General features: G+C 38.1%; 1 protein-coding gene across 12 annotated transcripts; it reads left to right on the top strand.

Annotated features, from left to right (window-relative positions):
- Window positions 1–7,892: 7,892 nt before the first annotated feature.
- Window positions 7,893–11,022, top strand: LOC141712971 (uncharacterized). 12 transcript variants are annotated; one of them, XR_012571743.1, is made up of 6 exons: window positions 7,893–8,271; window positions 8,508–8,621; window positions 10,042–10,062; window positions 10,149–10,208; window positions 10,304–10,326; window positions 10,630–11,022. XR_012571743.1 is itself a non-coding variant. In XM_074516128.1 (6 exons), exons 2-6 carry the CDS (start codon window positions 8,607–8,609, stop codon window positions 10,724–10,726), a joined length of 330 nt encoding a protein of 109 aa, XP_074372229.1. In that variant the 5' UTR covers window positions 7,893–8,271; window positions 8,508–8,606; the 3' UTR covers window positions 10,727–11,022. The 12 variants fall into 12 exon arrangements, 3 of the variants coding, with proteins under 3 accessions (XP_074372229.1, XP_074372231.1, XP_074372230.1); XR_012571739.1 differs by having other exon boundaries at window positions 10,304–10,480; XM_074516128.1 differs by adding an exon at window positions 10,453–10,480 and having other exon boundaries at window positions 10,042–10,208.
- The last annotated feature ends 7,457 nt before the right edge of the window (window positions 11,023–18,479 follow it).

Raw genomic sequence — 18,479 nt, 5'->3', positions numbered from 1 at the left:
ATGCATCGAAGAACTTAAAGGGGATTGAGACGTGTCTGAAAGATGCTATGGGCAGGCTCTAGTGATGGCAAAAACTGAACCTGAAAACAGGAAGAAGGCAATGGCCTTACCCAAAGGTCAATGCTGTAAGAAATATCGTGAAAATCTTAGCAAAAGGCCAAGGTTGGATGTCAATGTAATAGAGGATTCGGGGTACGGCGTAACCAACGATGATGCCCGGATATAGAAATTTGTGGAGGTAATGGAAAAAACCAAAGTGGAGCCTGCTGCACAGACTGAAGAGATAGAGTTGGAGCCCGGGAACCCTACCCGAAAGCTGAAGATTGGAAAAGGTTTAGAGACACCTTTCCAACAAGAACTCATCCTGCTGCTAAAAGAATACGCAGACGTGTTCGCATGGACAACGGAAGACATGCCCGGGATAGACCAGTCTGTGGTGATGCACAACCTGGATGTAGATCCGCGGAAGAGACCGATCAAATAGAAGAGGAGAAACTTCACCCCGGAGCGGCAACTGGCTATAGACGAAGAAGTAGAAAAGTTGCTCAAGGCCGATATCATCTGCAAAATCAAGTACCCCGACTGGCTCACCAATGTGGTTTTAGTCAAAAAGCCGAATGGGAAATGGAGAATGTGTGTCGATTACACAAGCCTCAACGCCGCATGCCCAAAAGATTCTTTTTTCCTCCCCAATATCAACCAGTTAATCGACGCGACTTCGGGTCATACTATGCTCATCTTTATGGATGCCTTCTCAGGGTATAACCAAGTTCACGTGAATCCTGAAGACATCGCTAAAACATCCTTCATTACCCATCGGGCAGTCTATGCCTTTATCATGATGCCCTTCGGGCTCATCAATGTTGGGGCCACTTACCAGAAAATGATGAACACCATCTTCAAAAGCAACTGGGGAGGAATGTGGAATCCTATGTAGATGACATGATCTCTAAGTCACTCATGGTCCCGGATCATGTCAAGGACCTCAAGGAGTGTTTTGACAACTTGAGGAGGTACAACATGAAGTTGAACCCAGAAAAATGCGCGTTCGGGGTACCTTCAGGCAAATTCCTGGGCTACTTAGTCAGCGAAAGAGGGATCAAAGCAAACCCGGAATAAATCAACGCCATAATGGAAATGAAGATACCTCGCACTCAGAAGGACATCCAGAAGTTGGCGGGATTCCTGGAGGCCCTACGCAGGTTTATCCCAAAGCTTGCAGAAAGATGTCTCCCATTCTTCGAACTACTAAAAGGCGCCCGAAACAAGAAATCGGTAGATTGGACTCTGGAGTGCCACACAGATTTTGAAGAAGTTAAACAACATTTGATGAACCCCCCGGTGCTATTAAAAGCCAAGCCCGGAGAGCCATTGTCTCTTTACATCGCCGCTGGCCCCAAAGCTATCTCTTCTGCTCTCATCCGGGAGGAAGGAGGGATCCAGAGCCCCATATACTATGTTATCCAAGTCCTCAAAGATGCTGAGACTCGGTACCCAAACATGGAAAAATCCGCCTTGGCCCTCGTGCACTCCAGCAGGAAGTTAAGGCAATATTTCCAAGGCCGAGAAATCAGAGTGGTCGCAGATCAGCAGCTCAGGAAAATCATTCACAAGCCGAACGCGTCCGGAAGGCTAGTCAACTAGGACATTGAGTTAAGCCATTTTAATATCAAATTTATGCCACGGACGGCGATAAAGGCCCAGGCCCTGGCAGAGTTCGTTATGGAATGCACCTTCCCGGAGCAACAACCACCTGCTTTCAACGGGATTGCCCAGGAAGACGCCAACCCAGGCACAGACTCTTGGAAGCTCTATGTGGATGGGTCATCAACGGCCGAAAGGTCCGGGACTGGCCTCATCCTGATTAGCCCGGAAGGCTTCACCATTCAACAAGCAATAACCTTTTCCTTCAAAGCAACAAACAATCAAGCTGAATATGAGGCACTCCTCTCCGGGCTCAGGTTAGCAAGATCTCTCGGGATTATGAAGATGATCATCTATAGCGATTCTCAGATTGTAGTCAAGCAAACCAGTGGAGAGTATATTGTGAAAGATCCCAAATTGGCACAATATCAAGCAATGGTACGAGATATCCTGGAAACCATCCCCGATATCACCATCCTCCAGATAAACAAAGAAGAAAACTTCAAGGCGGATGAGCTATCCAATCTCGTGCGGAACACTTCGGATCTCAGCAGTTCGGTCTATTTTGAAGAGCTCGGGGAATCTAGCACAGAACGGGCCGAGATCTTGTACATCACCATCCCGGACAACTGGATGACTCCCTACATAGCTTACCTGTGGGACGGAACGCTCCCAGAAGACCAGAACAAAGCCAAATACCTGAAGCACAAGGCTGCCCATTTCTTCCTAGAAAATGGTCAGTTATACAGAAGAACCTTCTCAGCGCATACCTTAAAGTGTGTAGACCCGGAGGAAGAAAACTGCTGTCTCCGGGAAGTTCATGAAGGCATCTGCGAAGATCACCTGGAAGCCAAAGCTATGGCCTACAAAGTCATTAGGCAAGGATATTACTGGCCCACAGTCCACTCCGATTCCATCGCCTATGTCAAGAAATGCCCTCAGTTCCAGAAATTCAGCAATGTTCCCAAGCAAAGCCCGAGCCTGCCAGCGTCGGTGTTATCTCCAATCCCATTTACCATTTGGGGCATAGACATCATGGGCCCTTTTCCCCGGAAAAAAGGAGACGTCCGCTACATTCTGGTAGCCGTTGATATATGACGAAATGGGAAGAAGCTAAAGCCATGAGGACAATCAATCAACAAGATTGTATCAAATTTATAGATTCAATCATTATATGATTCAGGATCCCGGTGGTTTTACTCTCCGACAATGGTCCACAGTTCGTTGGGTCTGACTTTGAAGCATATTTGAAAGAACTCGGAATCAAGCACAAAAGGGCATCTTTAGCACACCCAAGGAAATGGACAAGTCGAAGTAACTAACAGAACCATACTCCGTGGCTTGGAGAAAAGGTTGGAAGAATCTAAGAAATCTTGGCTAGATGAGCTCCCGAAAGTCCTGTGGTCCTACAGGACCACCCCCAGGACGGGAACCGGAGAGACCCTCTTGAAACTTGACTACGGCACCGAAGCCCGAATACCGATCGATACCGGGTCCCCCTCCTACAGGATTACCAACTTTGACGAAGTCTCAAACATTGAAGGCCTCAAAACCAACTTGGAGCTCCTGGACGAAGTAAGAGATGGGGCTGTAGAAAAATTAGAAAGCTATAAAGAAAAGACAAAGCTCTACTTTACAAAGAAAGCAAAGAATCTTTCGGCAATTTATTTCATTTTTTGACAGAGAGTATGAAATGGGAGATTTGGTACTTCGGCTCACCGAGGCATCGGACCTAACCAACCAAGGGAAGCTACAACCCAACTGGGAAGGACCCTATATAGTTAAGGAAGTGCTCCGCCCAGGAACCTACAAGCTAAGCTATCTCAGCGGATCTGAAGTCCTAAATACTTGGCACGGAGCCCGCCTAAGGAAGTTCTACCAGTAAGGGCAAGGTGCACATTCTGGGATCATCTCTACTTTTATGCTATGACAACTTGATGTAAATACTATTCTCATTCACCCCAGAATGTAATTTTTGCTTTATTTTGATTTGAATGAAAAACTTCACTTTGAGCACCTCATAGCTTAAGGTAATTTTATTATATCACTTGTTTACTGTCGCCATATAACTTAGAAAAATTTTTGTAAGATAGAAACCAACCCCATCCCGGGGTTTTCGGATACACAAACCAAGTGTACTAAGAAAAGTTTTTGTTGTTAAAAGTTTTAACCCCATCCCAGGGATGATTGCACAAACCATGTGTAAGATAATTTTTACTCAGTTAAAAGCTTTAACCCCATCCTGGGGATGATTGCACAAACCATGTGTAAGAAAATTCTTACTCAGTTAAAAGTTTTAACCCCATCCTGGGGACGGTTACACAAATCATGTGTACTTAAAAAAAATTTATTTCAGTTAAAATTTTAACCCCGTCCCGGGGACTAATATATAAGTCATGTGTACTTAGAGATTTTTTATTTCAGTTAAAAGTTTTAACCCCATCCTGGGGACCAACACACAACCATGTGTACTTCAAAATTTTTTACCGGAAAGCAGCAGAAACCAAAAGGGAATATATTTACATGCCTATCTGGGGCCAACCAACCCCGGACCAAATTCAAACCAATTTCATACAAAATTTAAGAAACAAGTTTAAAAGCCACAAGGGCTAAGTCTTGAACGTAAATAAACTAAGAAAGCAATTACAAGGCACGAAGCCTGGGTCTTCATCCATCAGTTCTCGGGAGGAGGAGGAGTCTTCTTGTGGACCTCTTCGGGAGGTGGAGGTGGCTGCGCCCCGGAGGTGCTCTCTCCAGCAACTTTGGCTTCCTCACGACGGAGCTCTTTTACTAGGTACAGCTCTATGAACCCGTCCATATCACCACCCGGATTCTCAGCCAGATAAGCAGAAGTGATGTCCCAGCAGATGTTAACCTTCTCAAAGATCTTATTGTTGAGCTCCTCATAATAGGTGGGAGTACCCTGAAATGCTTCAAGGACCTCCTATGCCCGGGGTCTGGTAGCAAGCTCTTTCTTTAAGTTCTCCACCTCCTCCCGGAGGGATCCAACTACCTGCTCAGCAACATCCCGGGCTTTCACCGCCTCAGTAACGGCCTGCTTATGCTCTCGGGATTCCCTCTCCTTCACCTCCCTGTACTTAGTGAACCTTTCCTTCTCGCCAGCCAACTCCTTTACCGCAGCCTTATTCTTAGCCTCCCTCACATGGTAATTGTGAAGGATGGTAGACCAGCCTATGATCCGGGCATTAGCCTGAAAAGAAATAAAAAAGACTAAGTGCTAATACAAAAGGAAAAGAGAAAAGACGATAAGGGAATACTCATACCTCCGAAACATCCCGAACGAGATGATCCAGGAAAGTATCTAAATCCTCCTTGGCATAGCACTCGAAGTCAGTAGGGGAGGCATAGTTGTCAAACATCTCGTTCCGGTGATCGTCAAGAGTCATCCGGGCCAAGAGGTTCTTCAGGGCATCCTCCTCCACCAACTTATGACTTTCCTCCTCAGTAGGGCCTGAGCTAGCCACCCCTTCCGTTGGGGGGTCCCGGAGCCACCAGCCGTATCCTCCGCTGCCTTCCTCTTACGAGGGTTTAGAGCGCCCACTTCCTCTTCCTCCAACTCCAGCACCTCCACCTCATCGGGCCCCGGAATAACAGGCGTAGTAACCTCCGGAACACTCTGCCTTACGCTGTTCCCCGAGGAACCAGCATCCCGGGCCTGTGAACCATTCCCAACACCAACCTTCTTCTTCCCCGAATCCAGCTGCACAGCACCACCGATCTTCTTGAACCTACCAGCCAAATCCTTGAATTGCTGCGATATGGCGTAATGGAAAGGATTGAGCAACGGGAGACCTGCATAGGAAAACAACAGTTTAGGAAGGAGGCATCGGAGCACAAATATATGTCAAGAAAAAATACAAGGGAAAAACTACAAAGTAAAACACTTACAGCCAACATTATACAATATTTGGTTATCTAAAAAAGTATCCCGTGTCCACTGTGCACCCAGAGCCACCACAAAGTCGTACATATTCGCCAAGGCAGCTCCACCGACCCGTTCGGTTGGGAACCTGTTATTTTTTAAAGCATTTTTATACACAGGCATAAACTCCAAGTCCCCACCCTGGACGAAGATGAAATCCTGGTGCCAGCCCCGGAGCGAATTCAATATAAAAACAGGTGCACTATTGGCATCAGCAGGAAACCCCCAACCATCTATGTTAGATGTGAACTCGAATAGGGGAGGCAGGGTGGACTTCTTAATCTTAAAAAGGTAGTGAAAAAGCTTGAAGGTGGGCAAATATTTCTTCACGTGACAGCAAGCAAGGAACCAGGAAACCCACTTAATAGAGTTCGGGGCCAGCTGGGTAAAAGGTATTCCGTAGACATCACGACATAAAGACTTGGTGAACTGGTTGAGGTTCGGTCTCATACTACAGAGATGTTCTACAGGAATAGCTACCCATCCACCCACATGACGGTGGTAAAACCTTTTGTGAGGCTCGGGCCACCTCCTCTCCATATCTTCCCCGAAGTAAAAAACTGCCTTCACTTGGTTATCTATCTGCTCGAAGGTATAGGTGGAAAGGTCAGGGGGACGGGGAGCTGGAACATAGCCGGTCCCGGGAGCATTATAAAAAATCTCATCCATACGTGCCCCATCATAAGGTTCTTTGCCCCCGGGCCTATAAGCATCAGATAGATCCTTGAAGTAGTAGTCATTGGGGGGTTATTCTCTCGAGTCTGAACGAAGTAGTGGTCTATGTCTATCCAAGACCCATCTCTCCTACCCAAGGTCTGCCCATGATTCAGAAGGAAGGTGGGAAATTCCTCAACTACGGGGTGTCGTCGCGGAGGCATATTATCAGGTTCCGGGGAAGAGTCACTAGAAGAATGGTCAGGAAGTCCGAAGTGGGGACGGTCGGGCCTACGTTTAAGGTTAGCTAGTTATTTCACTCTTGCCCTCCTAACCATATAACCCCAGAGTCTATGCCATTTCGGGAAGAAAAGAAAAAGAAGAAAAAACAGAAAGCTACTCAGAAACACTTAAACTTAGAATCGAAACACCAAAATATATCATACAGTCTATACATACACACATATACTTACAACAAAACACGAAGAACAGCGATAAGCATTAAACACAAACCCAATGTCTACAGAAATCAAACCCCTTTTTCTTACATATACATAAGCCAAAAAACAAACCCAGTTTTCTATAACATCAATCATTTTTTATGCAAACCAAACCTAAAACTCTAAACAACGAACAACATCGATTCCACATTCAAATCGCCAAAACTCGACACAACAAAAGTAAACCGATTCGGACATTGGATACACATGCATTCGAAAAATTCAAAATACGAATATTCATCAAATCAAACACAGTCAGAGAAATCGAACGGCTTCAAAAAGCAAGAATCTCGAAGTACTCCTTGAAGAAAGAAATTTGAGAGTTTTTGGTGTTTGTACTTGCGTAAAGAAAAAAGAAATGGCAATGGAGGGGTATTTATAGACACAAGTGGGATAAAAGCCCACTCAACCGTTCTAGAATCATGGTCGTTAAAGTCATACACGTGGCAAGATCCTGGACGTCCATATAATAACCGCTGTAGTTAATGATTACACAGCTGTAATTATTTAGCAGGCGCGACTTTTGAGGAGAAAAGGGGGGGAAAACTGCAACGTCTCGTATATATATACATATGTATACACATATTCCTACAAGAAACTCAACAGCCGCCTGACACCCCGGGGACTTGTACCCAACAACACCCCGGGGCTAAGGAGCCACAAATCAAAAACACTACGTCATAAGTGGGCTACTGTAATGCAAGTGTTACAAGGAGCGTTACATTTGCTAAAAGATTTTTGGCCTATTATAACACCTCTCTTGCAGTGTTACAATAACTATAAAGTTTGTGTTGCGGAGAATTCCCGGTGTTGCACAACATGTAACACCAATAATTGGTGTTACATTATATACTTTTTTAATTTTTAAGAATATTAAAATAGAAATATTATCATAAATTAGTAATAAAATTATATCATGGATTATTAATGAATCAAGAATGTAATATATAATATAATATAAATTAAAAAATTTATTTATATATATAAATTTAAAAGTTACCTTTTTAGTGTTTATTTAGTAAATAATAAATAATTAATTAAAATTAAAAACAAAAAATATAATAAAATAAAATACTATAAAATTTATTAGATAAAAGATGGCGGGGTTTTTCCCCTAAAATGAAAACATATCCGGACTTCAAACAAAACAGATTTAACGCTTTAACAGGCTCAAACATCTCTCTCATCTCGACTCTCTCAATCACTCTCTCGGTGACTGTCAAATGATGAATTGAAAAAGGAAGTGAAGATTTGCTATTCAAATCCATACACACACATGTATGAATCTAAATTAAAGGTTGTTCCTAATTTTTTGATTTATTTTGTAGGTTGCGATGGCTTCAAATTGGGGTTTTAGACCTTAGTTCTTTCTTAACAACTAATCAGTTGAGTGCTTTGTTCGATTGTATATGTATGTGAGTATTTTAATTCATATATGTATGAAATGAATTGGAGGCACCTAAGAAAGAAAAGGCGCATCCTCCGTCTTCAAAGCCAGCAAAATCTGGCTGTGGCAAACAAAAAAAGAAGGTCAAATCTCTCTCTCTCTCCCTCTCCCTCTCCCTCTCCCTCTCCCCCTCTCTCCCTGCCTCTCTCTGCCTCCCTCTACCCCTCTCTCTCTAATTTAATTAATTTATATGTATTTATGTTATCCGTTAGGCATCTCCTGTTGAAAATGTTATGTGTTGAATAAAATTAAGTTATTTGGAAACAATTTTTATTATTATTAGTGATTTCTAGCTGAGTATAATTCGACTGTAATGTAGTGTTTTGATAATCCTTTGTGTATGAGATTTGGATGCGGCAATAAGGTGTGTAACCCGTGAGCCAGCTTTGGATCTTCAAAAGAAGTCTTACATTATTCAATGCGTGCTTACCAGGTTAGCATCAAGCTTCTTCTCTTGGTAGCTTCTTATTATACTGCTCTACTGTCTCTCCTTTCAGCTTTACAAATTACCTAATTGGTAATAGCGTATAAACCATGAAATTCATGTAAACATAGAACAAAAAAAGTGATAACAGATAAATCGAATGTGATTAGTATATATATTTGTAAAATATCTTAGAAACTTGCATATTTTGAAGTCAGGCACGGGACTTGGTATATATCTGTAGCAAAGTAGTATCAACTTATATAATTTAATAGGTTTTGCGTAGATCTGCAATGGATATATTATCTCCAGGTTAAGCAACAAGTTTCCAGCAGATAAGTTGAGATGTGCTGATTCCTATGCAGTAATTAACACTAGTGTGAATAGCTCATACTTGATTAGGTTTCCAATCACAAAGAAAAATGTAAAATTTTATGCTGGTGTTCCCTTGTATACAACTTCTGTGACTGTTCCCTTTTATCCTCTCTCTCTCTCTCTCTCCCTCCGCTCTCTCCCTCTCTCTCTCTCTCTCTCTCTCTCTCTCCCTTTCTCTCTTTCTCTCTCTCTCTCTTATATCCTCCTTAAATTTGATCCTGCTTAGTTGAAATAAAACCATATATGAAGTTACAATTCTTTGTAACAGAAAGCACATCAAAAGTGTTTGGTTTCTTTACTAAACTAACAACTAATGCATAAACATCTTCGCTGGTAAGGATTTCATAATTGCTAAATTAATTTTTTGAAAAAGAGAGAAAATGATTATTCAAAATGTCTCTAGCTGAACTTGAAGAACAATTCAGACAACGAGAAAACCTATAAAAGTCATATGCTTGTTCTTGTTCACACTTAAGCGGCTCGCTCAGCTGAGGGAAGCTGAATATTTGATTAATTACTGATTAGTGTTTGATTTGTTGACTAGGGCCTACTAGAATCTTGATTAATTCAACTTACTTGAACCATCACACACTCAGCAGTTAGCATCCACTGACCCATTCAACACTCCTTAAGTAGGAGTAGTTAGTACGTACATAACTCTTTCAATGCTCTTTGATTATTAGAAATTGGTAAAAGTAATATGTTTGAAACTTATGATATACGTGCATTCAAGTTTTCTCAACAGAGATTCTAAAGACATCATCCACGGGTTCAGGGTTAACAATATTTTAACAATTATACATGAAATATGAAATAATCCCTTTTATGTAACAAAGAGGATTCTTATGTAGAAAATTCGAAGTCTTCCAATTCAACTTGACATGTCTTCTTTCTGCGCTTACTCTTTCTATTCTATATAAAATATGTATCAGCTTCATATTTAAATTTGTAACTAGAAATAAATTTTTGTTTAAGAGTCCTAAACCAAGTTCATAACTTTATTTAATTTGATCAACTTAAAACTAATTGATTAACTCGTTGTCTGAATTTGTAGCAAATCGCTCGAGACATGCAGGTTTTACCAAACTTTGTTGCCATTCTTGTTACAGTTTTTAGGACAGATTTAATTTTGAAATGGTTTAATTGTAATTGTATTTTGAGATTTTGGATGCATACTTGGCTGATGAGAAAATTCCAGATGAACATGCTGGCCAAACTCAGGTTGATAGTGGTTCCTGTTAACAGCTTAATTAGTTTTCCAGTTTATGTAGTGTAAGAAGATGCTAGATTTGCTTAACTGTCTCAATTATGTGCAGGTTCCATGATTGTGAAAAGAGAGGTAATTCTTCATTCCACTATTTTTATCACAAGTGTCATCAATGTGGTTCATATAATACAAGGATTTTGTAAGTGAAATCTATTGTATGTGGCTAATCTCTTGGAAACTCTGCCCATTTTTTGAAAGTGTTCGAGAAATCACCGATATCCTTGATGTACTTTCCATCAAACTTTTTTTTATATCATTGTCATGCACTGCTTTTATATTCAAAACAACTTTTTTTGACTTTCCAATTACAGTAATTTTAAGTGACATAACTGAATTTTATGCTAACATGATCGCCTTTTATCTTCCTTATTACAGTATCGAGAGATATTTTCTCTCAAATCATAGACACAACGTCTCAACACAAACTGCTTGCTGGACTTCTGAACACAAACCACAGACAAAGTTAAATTAGTTTTTCATCGTTGGCGTTGGGAAGAGACTATTTGTAGTACTTTGGTCGTCGTTTGCGTTGGAGATGGTTTGGAGAATGAACTGTTATGTAGTTGTTCGGTTTGCAGAGCTGAGACTCTTATGTACACAGATTTGTTGTTTTTGTTGATTATGGATTGTTCTAAAAACAAACCTTATATTTCAAAAATGTTTAGAATACCTGTTACATTTGCTTGTTCTAGTGTAACATTTGTTTACATATAATGTTACATTATATATGTTACTAGTGTTACAATAAATAAAAAAACTATTACAATACACATATTCCAGTGTTGCCTAACTAAAAAAATTGGTGTTACAATAGATAAAATCTACTGTTACAATAGGTTATGTGGGACCCTCAAGGTGGGGTCCACGTGGCCCCCATAGGTGGGGCCCGTGTGGGCCCCACCTTCTGAGTCCCACTTATGCAATCTTGATCAAGCTATTGTATCACTCATTTTGTGTTATATTTGGGCCTTTTAGTGTTACAGTAGATGCCTATTGTAACGTTTTCCTCTCTGTTACAATATATCAGTGAAGTGTTACATTAGAGTGTCTATTGTAATGCTCGTATACGTAACGCCCCCGGTGTTACAATAGACCTATTCTAACGCTTTTGGGGCCTATTGTAACACCATTTAGGCATTATAATAGCTCACTTATGGCGTAGTGAAAGGAAATGCCAAAATTTTCCAAGTTACAAAATTTAAAAGGCCTAACCAAACACAACCCCGAGGACTTGTACCCAACAACACCCCGGGGCTAGGGAGCCACAAATCAAAGAAGAAATGCAAAACTTTTCAAGTTACAGAATTCAAAAGGTCTAACCAAACACAACCCCGAGGACTTGTACCCAACAACACCCCGGGGCTAAGGGGCCACAAATCAAAGAGGACATGCAAAAAAAATTCTAAGTCACGCAGGTAATAACACAAACTCCGGAAAAGAAGACTACTCCCCCATCCGGGATAACCCGCATAAGGGAGTGTGAGGCAAATGATAGGCCATAAATAATCAAGCCCAAATAAAGTGAAGCAAAAGCCCAGATAGAATACACCCCATGACCAAACTGGGGTGGGCCCGGGGCCACGTGGTACAAAACAAAAATGTCAATCATCTCATGTAACCAAAATGGAACAATTGCATCACAATCGTCCATATGTAAGGATCCCAAGACAACACTGGTGGAAGAAGGACATCCGGCCCCACAGTCCATCCAAACCGTCCAATCACTCACCAACCAAGAATGATCAAGGATTAGGATGAAGAGGTACAAACCCGTAAAACCCTAAATCTTGAGGCCTATAAAAGGCCCCAAGAAAAGGGTTTTAGGGGTTGAAAGATATTTGACTGCTACACATCTATATAGACCAATATACATATTTTGAATAGCTCTTTCTTCTCTCTTCTTCTTCAACAAACCTCATTCTTATTCTCACACCGGAGTTGCTGCGGGGACACAGCCCCCTCGATTGTGTTTTGCAGAGTCCCCTGCCTAGCACGTTACCACACCATACGTGGGCTCGAGTTTATGTGAGAGAAGAGAAGACCCAAAAAAAATAGAGTTATCACCTTGCTTTTGCCGAGAGAGCAAGGTTACTTGGTCCATGGAGAGCACTGAAGGCCACAACCTGAAGCATAAGCATTTATTCAGACTAAATAGAGTTCCAAAAGAACAAGAGATGGTACCTGTTAACAATATTTTATAAATAGAAATATACATTTGCAGAATTGCTGAGATGTTATAAGTAATAAAATGCAGACCAATGCACATTCAAATAAGTTTTGATTTGGTTAACAAGTATAGAACATAAATAATGGACCGAAAATTATAAATTCAAAGCAGATCCCAAAGATCTATTGACGGATAGGGTTGCAATTTCTGTATCGTACGTGATGGAAGGACTAACTCTTGGGAAATTTTAGAAGTATAAATACTACTTTACCTCAGCATATGCAAAAACCGTTTTATACAATTTAGCAATAATGATTTGAAATTTGAAATTACTTGGAATGTGGCTAAAAAAAGAACAAACATGTGTATTTCAAAATTGCAGGCTCTGATTGTTGAAGATACTTCCATGTGTAGATTGAGCAGAAAGTAGAATATGAGAAATACAACCAAAATTTCTATTCAGACCCCAAAATTCACCCAAATTTTTTATTAAAAAGTTTTTAATATAAAAAAGTAGACAAAATAAATTATAAATTACAATACTCACCATCTAAAAATTATGGAGTCGGATAATATAAAACGTTAATAAATTAAAAAATACAAAAAACATCAATTTCATGAGTAAAGTAATTAAATTAAATAAATTCAAATTAATACTAATGAAAATAATATTATCAACTTATTTATGATAATTATAAATTCTCATATTTTCTATCATTATCTTAATATTGTATTATATGTTATACATAATTGGCGTAAAGTACAAAAATAAAAATATAATTGTATATGATATAAAAAATTTATTAACTGAATATGTATAAATTTAATAATTTTAAAATTAGAAAAATATGAAATTTTAAGCAAAAAAACAATACAACAACTAAAAAAATTAATAAAATAAGTTTTAGCAACTTAGAGTTAGAGATGTCATTTTATAATTTTTTTTAAAAAATAAATTAATTTAATTTAATATAAAAAGTTCATATAAAATATTTATAAGATATCCATGCATTGCAAACAGATTTCAATAAGTTAAAGAAACAAACAAATAATTAAGAAGAACAAATACATAAGAAAAAAACTTAAAATGAGCAAATAAATTATATTTATTAATTAATACACCAAATATTAAAATAAATAAAAATTATATTAAAAATTAACTGAAAAGCAAAAAAAATTAAAAAAACATACTAGGTGTGAAAACTGTATAAGCAAAATTTTAAAAATTTTATATACACATGCGTCACTGAAATGAAAAATTAATAAAAAAGAAAATTTATATAATAAAAGTAGTAGACAAACTGTATAAAAGAAGAATTCAGTTTAGTTGAAAGTCACACCAAAATTCACCCAAATTTTTTTATTAAAAAGTTTTTAATATAAAAAGTTAGACAAAGTAAATTAAAATTTACAATATTCACCTTCTAAAAATTATAGAGTTAAAACTATTAAATTTTAATAAATTAAAAATTACAAAAAATATAAATTTTATGAGTAAAGCAAGTAAAGTAAATAAATTCAAATTAATACTAATAAAAATAATATTATCAACTTATTTATGATCATAATAAATTTTCATATTTTTTATTATTATCTTAATATTGTACTATATCCTATACATAATTGGCATAAAATGAAAAAAATAAAAATTTAATAATATATGGTATAATAAATTTATTAAGTGAATATGTAAAAATTTATTAATTTTAAAATTAGAAAGATATAAAATTTTAAGCAAAAAACAATAAGACAACAAAAATAAAAAATATTAATATTAATAAAATCAGTTTTACCAACTAAATGGAGTTAGAGATGTCATTTTATAATTTTTTCAAAAAAATAAATTAATTTATTCAAATTAAAAGTTTATATAAAGTATTTACAAGATATCTCGTGCATTGCAGGGGGATAAAGCTTTTTTTTTAAATCAGAATATATTAGAAAAGGGCAAAGCCAAAGTAAGGATCCTTACATCACCCCAATCAAAATGGGCTTAATCAATGTGCTTAAACAACCAAAAATATCTTAAAGAAACTATAGGCCCATTAACCAACAAGCAACCCATTAACCAACTAATCCAACCCACTAGCATTGCAAATATTCAGACAAATATAATAAAATAAAAATAGAAACCAGCAACAATTGTTCAACTTCCCTTCTTCACATTTCTATAGCTTTATCTTCCTCCTCAGCACCTCCATTGCCAATAACAGACCCTGCAGCTGGAAGTCCAATCACCACTTCAAAGTTTGCCAACTCATTGTTACCAATTCCCTCTCCAACATCTTCTGCTTCAGCCTCTTCACCAGCCAACCCAGCTTCTTGCAAATCTTGACCCAAAGCATCCTCCTCATTTGCATGCAACACATCCACATTAGGATCCACAACCTCATCCTGTAACATAGCAGGCTCAATCTCCCCTTGCCTTATAGCTCTAAACATGGGCTCAATACTTCACAAACCCATATCCAGGTACCAGAACTCCTCGATTCTACTGAAATCCTCTTCAACAATCACCATCTTTCCTCAATTGCGACCACCATGTTCAGCCAAAGAAGCCTCCAAAGCATTGGCTTCCCTATCAAAAAGCCTCAATTCACATTTGTAGTTCTTGTTTGTCTTTCTCTGATTTAACAGCCACAATATATGAGCATATTGAGGCCTTCCCCCTAACACTGTTGAGTTGTACAGATCCCAGTAGGCATCCACATGATCCGTTTCCAATATAAGATATTTATATCCTTTGAAATAAGCTTCCTTAAGCCCCCTAAACAGCGCATGCAATTCATTCTCTAGCTGATCTTCAAATCCTAGAGAACCAACAGTCATATGAAGTATGACCCCAGTCCCATCTCTGAAAACTGTTTCTATTCCCGATCGCCATCCATTAGGCAATGCTTATTGAGAGAAGAAGCTGTGAATATTACACTTAACATTCCCCTTTCTGGGCATCAACCATCTTGCATTCACGTTAACATTTGTTGCCTCCATTTGAGAAACTAAAAAACCCTAACTAAACTCGACTACAAACTTGAAAAAAGAAAGACTAAAAGACAGTAACAACTGCATGTAAGGTTGGGGTTTATATTGATACTAAAAGGACCCCCTACAAGCTGTGATAATAACCCCTATAAATTAATACATCTCCCTAAGCAATCGATTAAGCTCCCAAGAAGAATCCGGAAGCTTTTTAATTGTCCAAGTTAGCATAATTACCCTAGTAGGGAAATTAAATGAGCTTAAAGATCTATGGAATTCTAAAAAAATATAAAATGAAAGCTAATTTCCCAATAGAAACCCCACCCTCACACTATTACTCTTAAGCTGCATGCATGAAGAATAAAAAGAGTTACCTTCCACTTAGTACTAAGCTTGTCAAATGAGCTCCTTTTCTAGCATTTACATCAGCAAGTGCATTCCACTCTCTTCTAATATACTTAATCTGAACTGATAAAAACTCACAGTTCCACAGCACCTTATGAAGATCACTCAAACTAGCATTAGAAACCAATTTATTATCTGTGATGATTAAAAATTTGTTTAAGTTTCCAACTACTCTCCTTCAGAATCTTTAGCATAGTGATCAATGCAGAGAGTTCAACTTCATAAAGGAGCCGTAAATTGCATCAACATTTCCCCTGAAATTGACTGAATGACTCCACCAATTCCTGCTAATACTCCTTTTGAACCCTTTTTAAAATTACCATCTATAAAAGCAATGATATCATACTTTTCCTTAAAAACTATATCCCACCACATATCCTTTTCACTTGCTATGATAGCTCCAATAGGATTATTTCTCCACAATTGATCTCTCTTCTTACTGAGAATTCCATTTGCTAAGCTCCATTCCAAGGCTCTTCTTTGAACCAGAAAGCATACTTGATTTAAACTCAAGTAACTATTCTGAAATAAGCATTTATTTCTATGCTGCCAAATGGTCCAAATTGTGTACTCTAGAACATTTGACCAAACTCTCTTGATACTAGCTTGAGGGAACAAAGCTCTAGACTTTCACATAAACTCCAAATCCCCTATAAAAAGCTTAGATGTTACACCCCACCAATCAAACACAAAAGTCCATACTTTTTGAGAGAAAATGCATCTCCATAGAAGGTGATCAAGAGACTCCTCCTCAGCAGCACAAAGTAAACACATTTTTGACCCTTCAAAATTGTTAATCCTATCAACCAACCATGTCTTAGTTGGGATTACTTTGGAATGAACTTTCCATAAAAAGATCTTAACTGATTCTGGAACCTTATCATTCAAATTTACCCGGTTGAAATGAGAAAATCTTTTTTATTAATCGAAGAACTCATATCTTATTTTTGCTATTATTATGTTTGGTTGGAAGGGAAAAAATATATATCACGAAAAATTAGAAAAAAAATCAAATTATAAATAAATGATACAAGATCAAGAAATGATTTTTTTCCTATACTTGTTGATACATGTCAGGAAACTATTAAAACTCACTTAGCACTCTTGCTTCGAGAGATCCAGCCGCAATGTCCAGTAGTAAAAGAATAATAACAAAATGCTAGATGGAGAAGAGAAAGAACATAATGCTAGAGTGAGCATCGCTATAGCTGTTGTGGAACACTATCTTCAACCAACAAACCCTGGTGAGTAGTTATCTCAATATAGCTCATGGTCATTAAAAATTAAATTTCTTTAGTATTCAGTTTAGACAGCAAAATTCCTAAAATTAACATGCAGATTATTTATAAGCAACTCTTATCATTACACTGCAAGGAGTGCAAATAATTTTTTGTATAATGATACATTACATCTTCCGAAGAACCATAATCACAATGTAAACTACATTTTTGGAACCAAAATGTACAATGTTTACTTGCACAACCATAATCACTTAGCAACTCTACGACCAATGTACTTTACTAATAACCTAGCTGAGATCATTGCAGTTCTAGAATCATAGTTCACTTCTAAACTAAATAAATTCTTAAAAAAAGATTTCATCAACCTCGAGATCTTGTTTCTTTATCAATAAGTTTCTGGCCTCATTATCTCCAAAATTCTCAACAAGTAGCAACAATATTCATAGTTCCCGAATGCTTGTTGCTCCAAGAATCCTACAGAACTCCGACAAATTATCAATAACAGCCTCCTCCAAAAGTGACATCTTTATTCGCACATATACCTACCAACTTCTCAAATGAAGCTATGCAGCTAACCATCCCTTTTTGACTTAAATTTAAATTTTATGGAAATGTCAATATAGTTGAATATCATGTTCCAGGCGCCTAATCCTTGTAAAATAATAGAAACCAGGAATTTTCAGTAATTTGCTTACATACATGGTCATTAAAAAATAAATACTCATTATAGATCATTTTCGGGTCCAGAAGTAACATATGACGGTACTGAAAATGAAGATATCTCGGGACTACGAGAAAAAATTCTTCGAAGTTACCACGTGTCTCACCTTCTGTTCCATTTATTTAGAAGATTGAAAAAACACTTGGTAAATCGAATTTACCCCTTGAATTAAGAGTATCCTGAGAGATTTAAGAGGCATAAGACGTGGCAGCATGCAGGAGCATAAAATAGAGCATGGATTTGGATGTCGGCCCTTCACGAAAATTTAGTAAAAAGTCCTCCCCATATGTTACAATTTGAAATGGCCTTGTTGGCTTAAATGCACAATTTAGAACTCTCTTTGAGTGCCTATAAAAATCTCCAACAGTGGACCCGGGATCCTACCTGCAGAAGATAGTTCAGAAAATCAGATAATTATTTCGATAAATATATATGTTGCAAGATAGAAACATACTTACTCATACAATCTGATAGTACATATAGCTCCTGGACTCCAAACTCCATACGGCTCCTAGAAGGACTGGCCCCAAACTCCTAACTCCATACAGCTCCTGGGAGGACTAGTCCTGGTCTCCCAACTCAGTCTAGTCCTAACACTACCAGTCCTGACTAGTCCAGTCCCGCGACCCCAACCTTGAGTAATCCCAGCACGTGAGATGCTGGCCCAAGCACATGATGGGAGTAACTGTCACGCATCAATCATGGGAATAAT

Source organism: Apium graveolens, chromosome 3 (assembly GCF_009905375.1).
Source record: "Apium graveolens cultivar Ventura chromosome 3, ASM990537v1, whole genome shotgun sequence".
NCBI classification, from domain to species: Eukaryota; Viridiplantae; Streptophyta; class Magnoliopsida; order Apiales; family Apiaceae; genus Apium; species Apium graveolens.
Note: the sequence above shows the minus strand (reverse complement) of the source record. Positions and strands in the feature narration are given on the sequence as shown.

Excerpts from the sequence above, each read along its gene's own strand:
- LOC141712971 (XM_074516128.1), top strand. Across the intron at positions 10,209-10,303 it reads AACATGCTGGCCAAACTCAG|GTTCCATGATTGTGAAAAGA; the intron begins GTTGATAGTGGT and ends AATTATGTGCAG. Across the intron at positions 10,481-10,629 it reads AAATCACCGATATCCTTGAT|TATCGAGAGATATTTTCTCT; the intron begins GTACTTTCCATC and ends TCCTTATTACAG.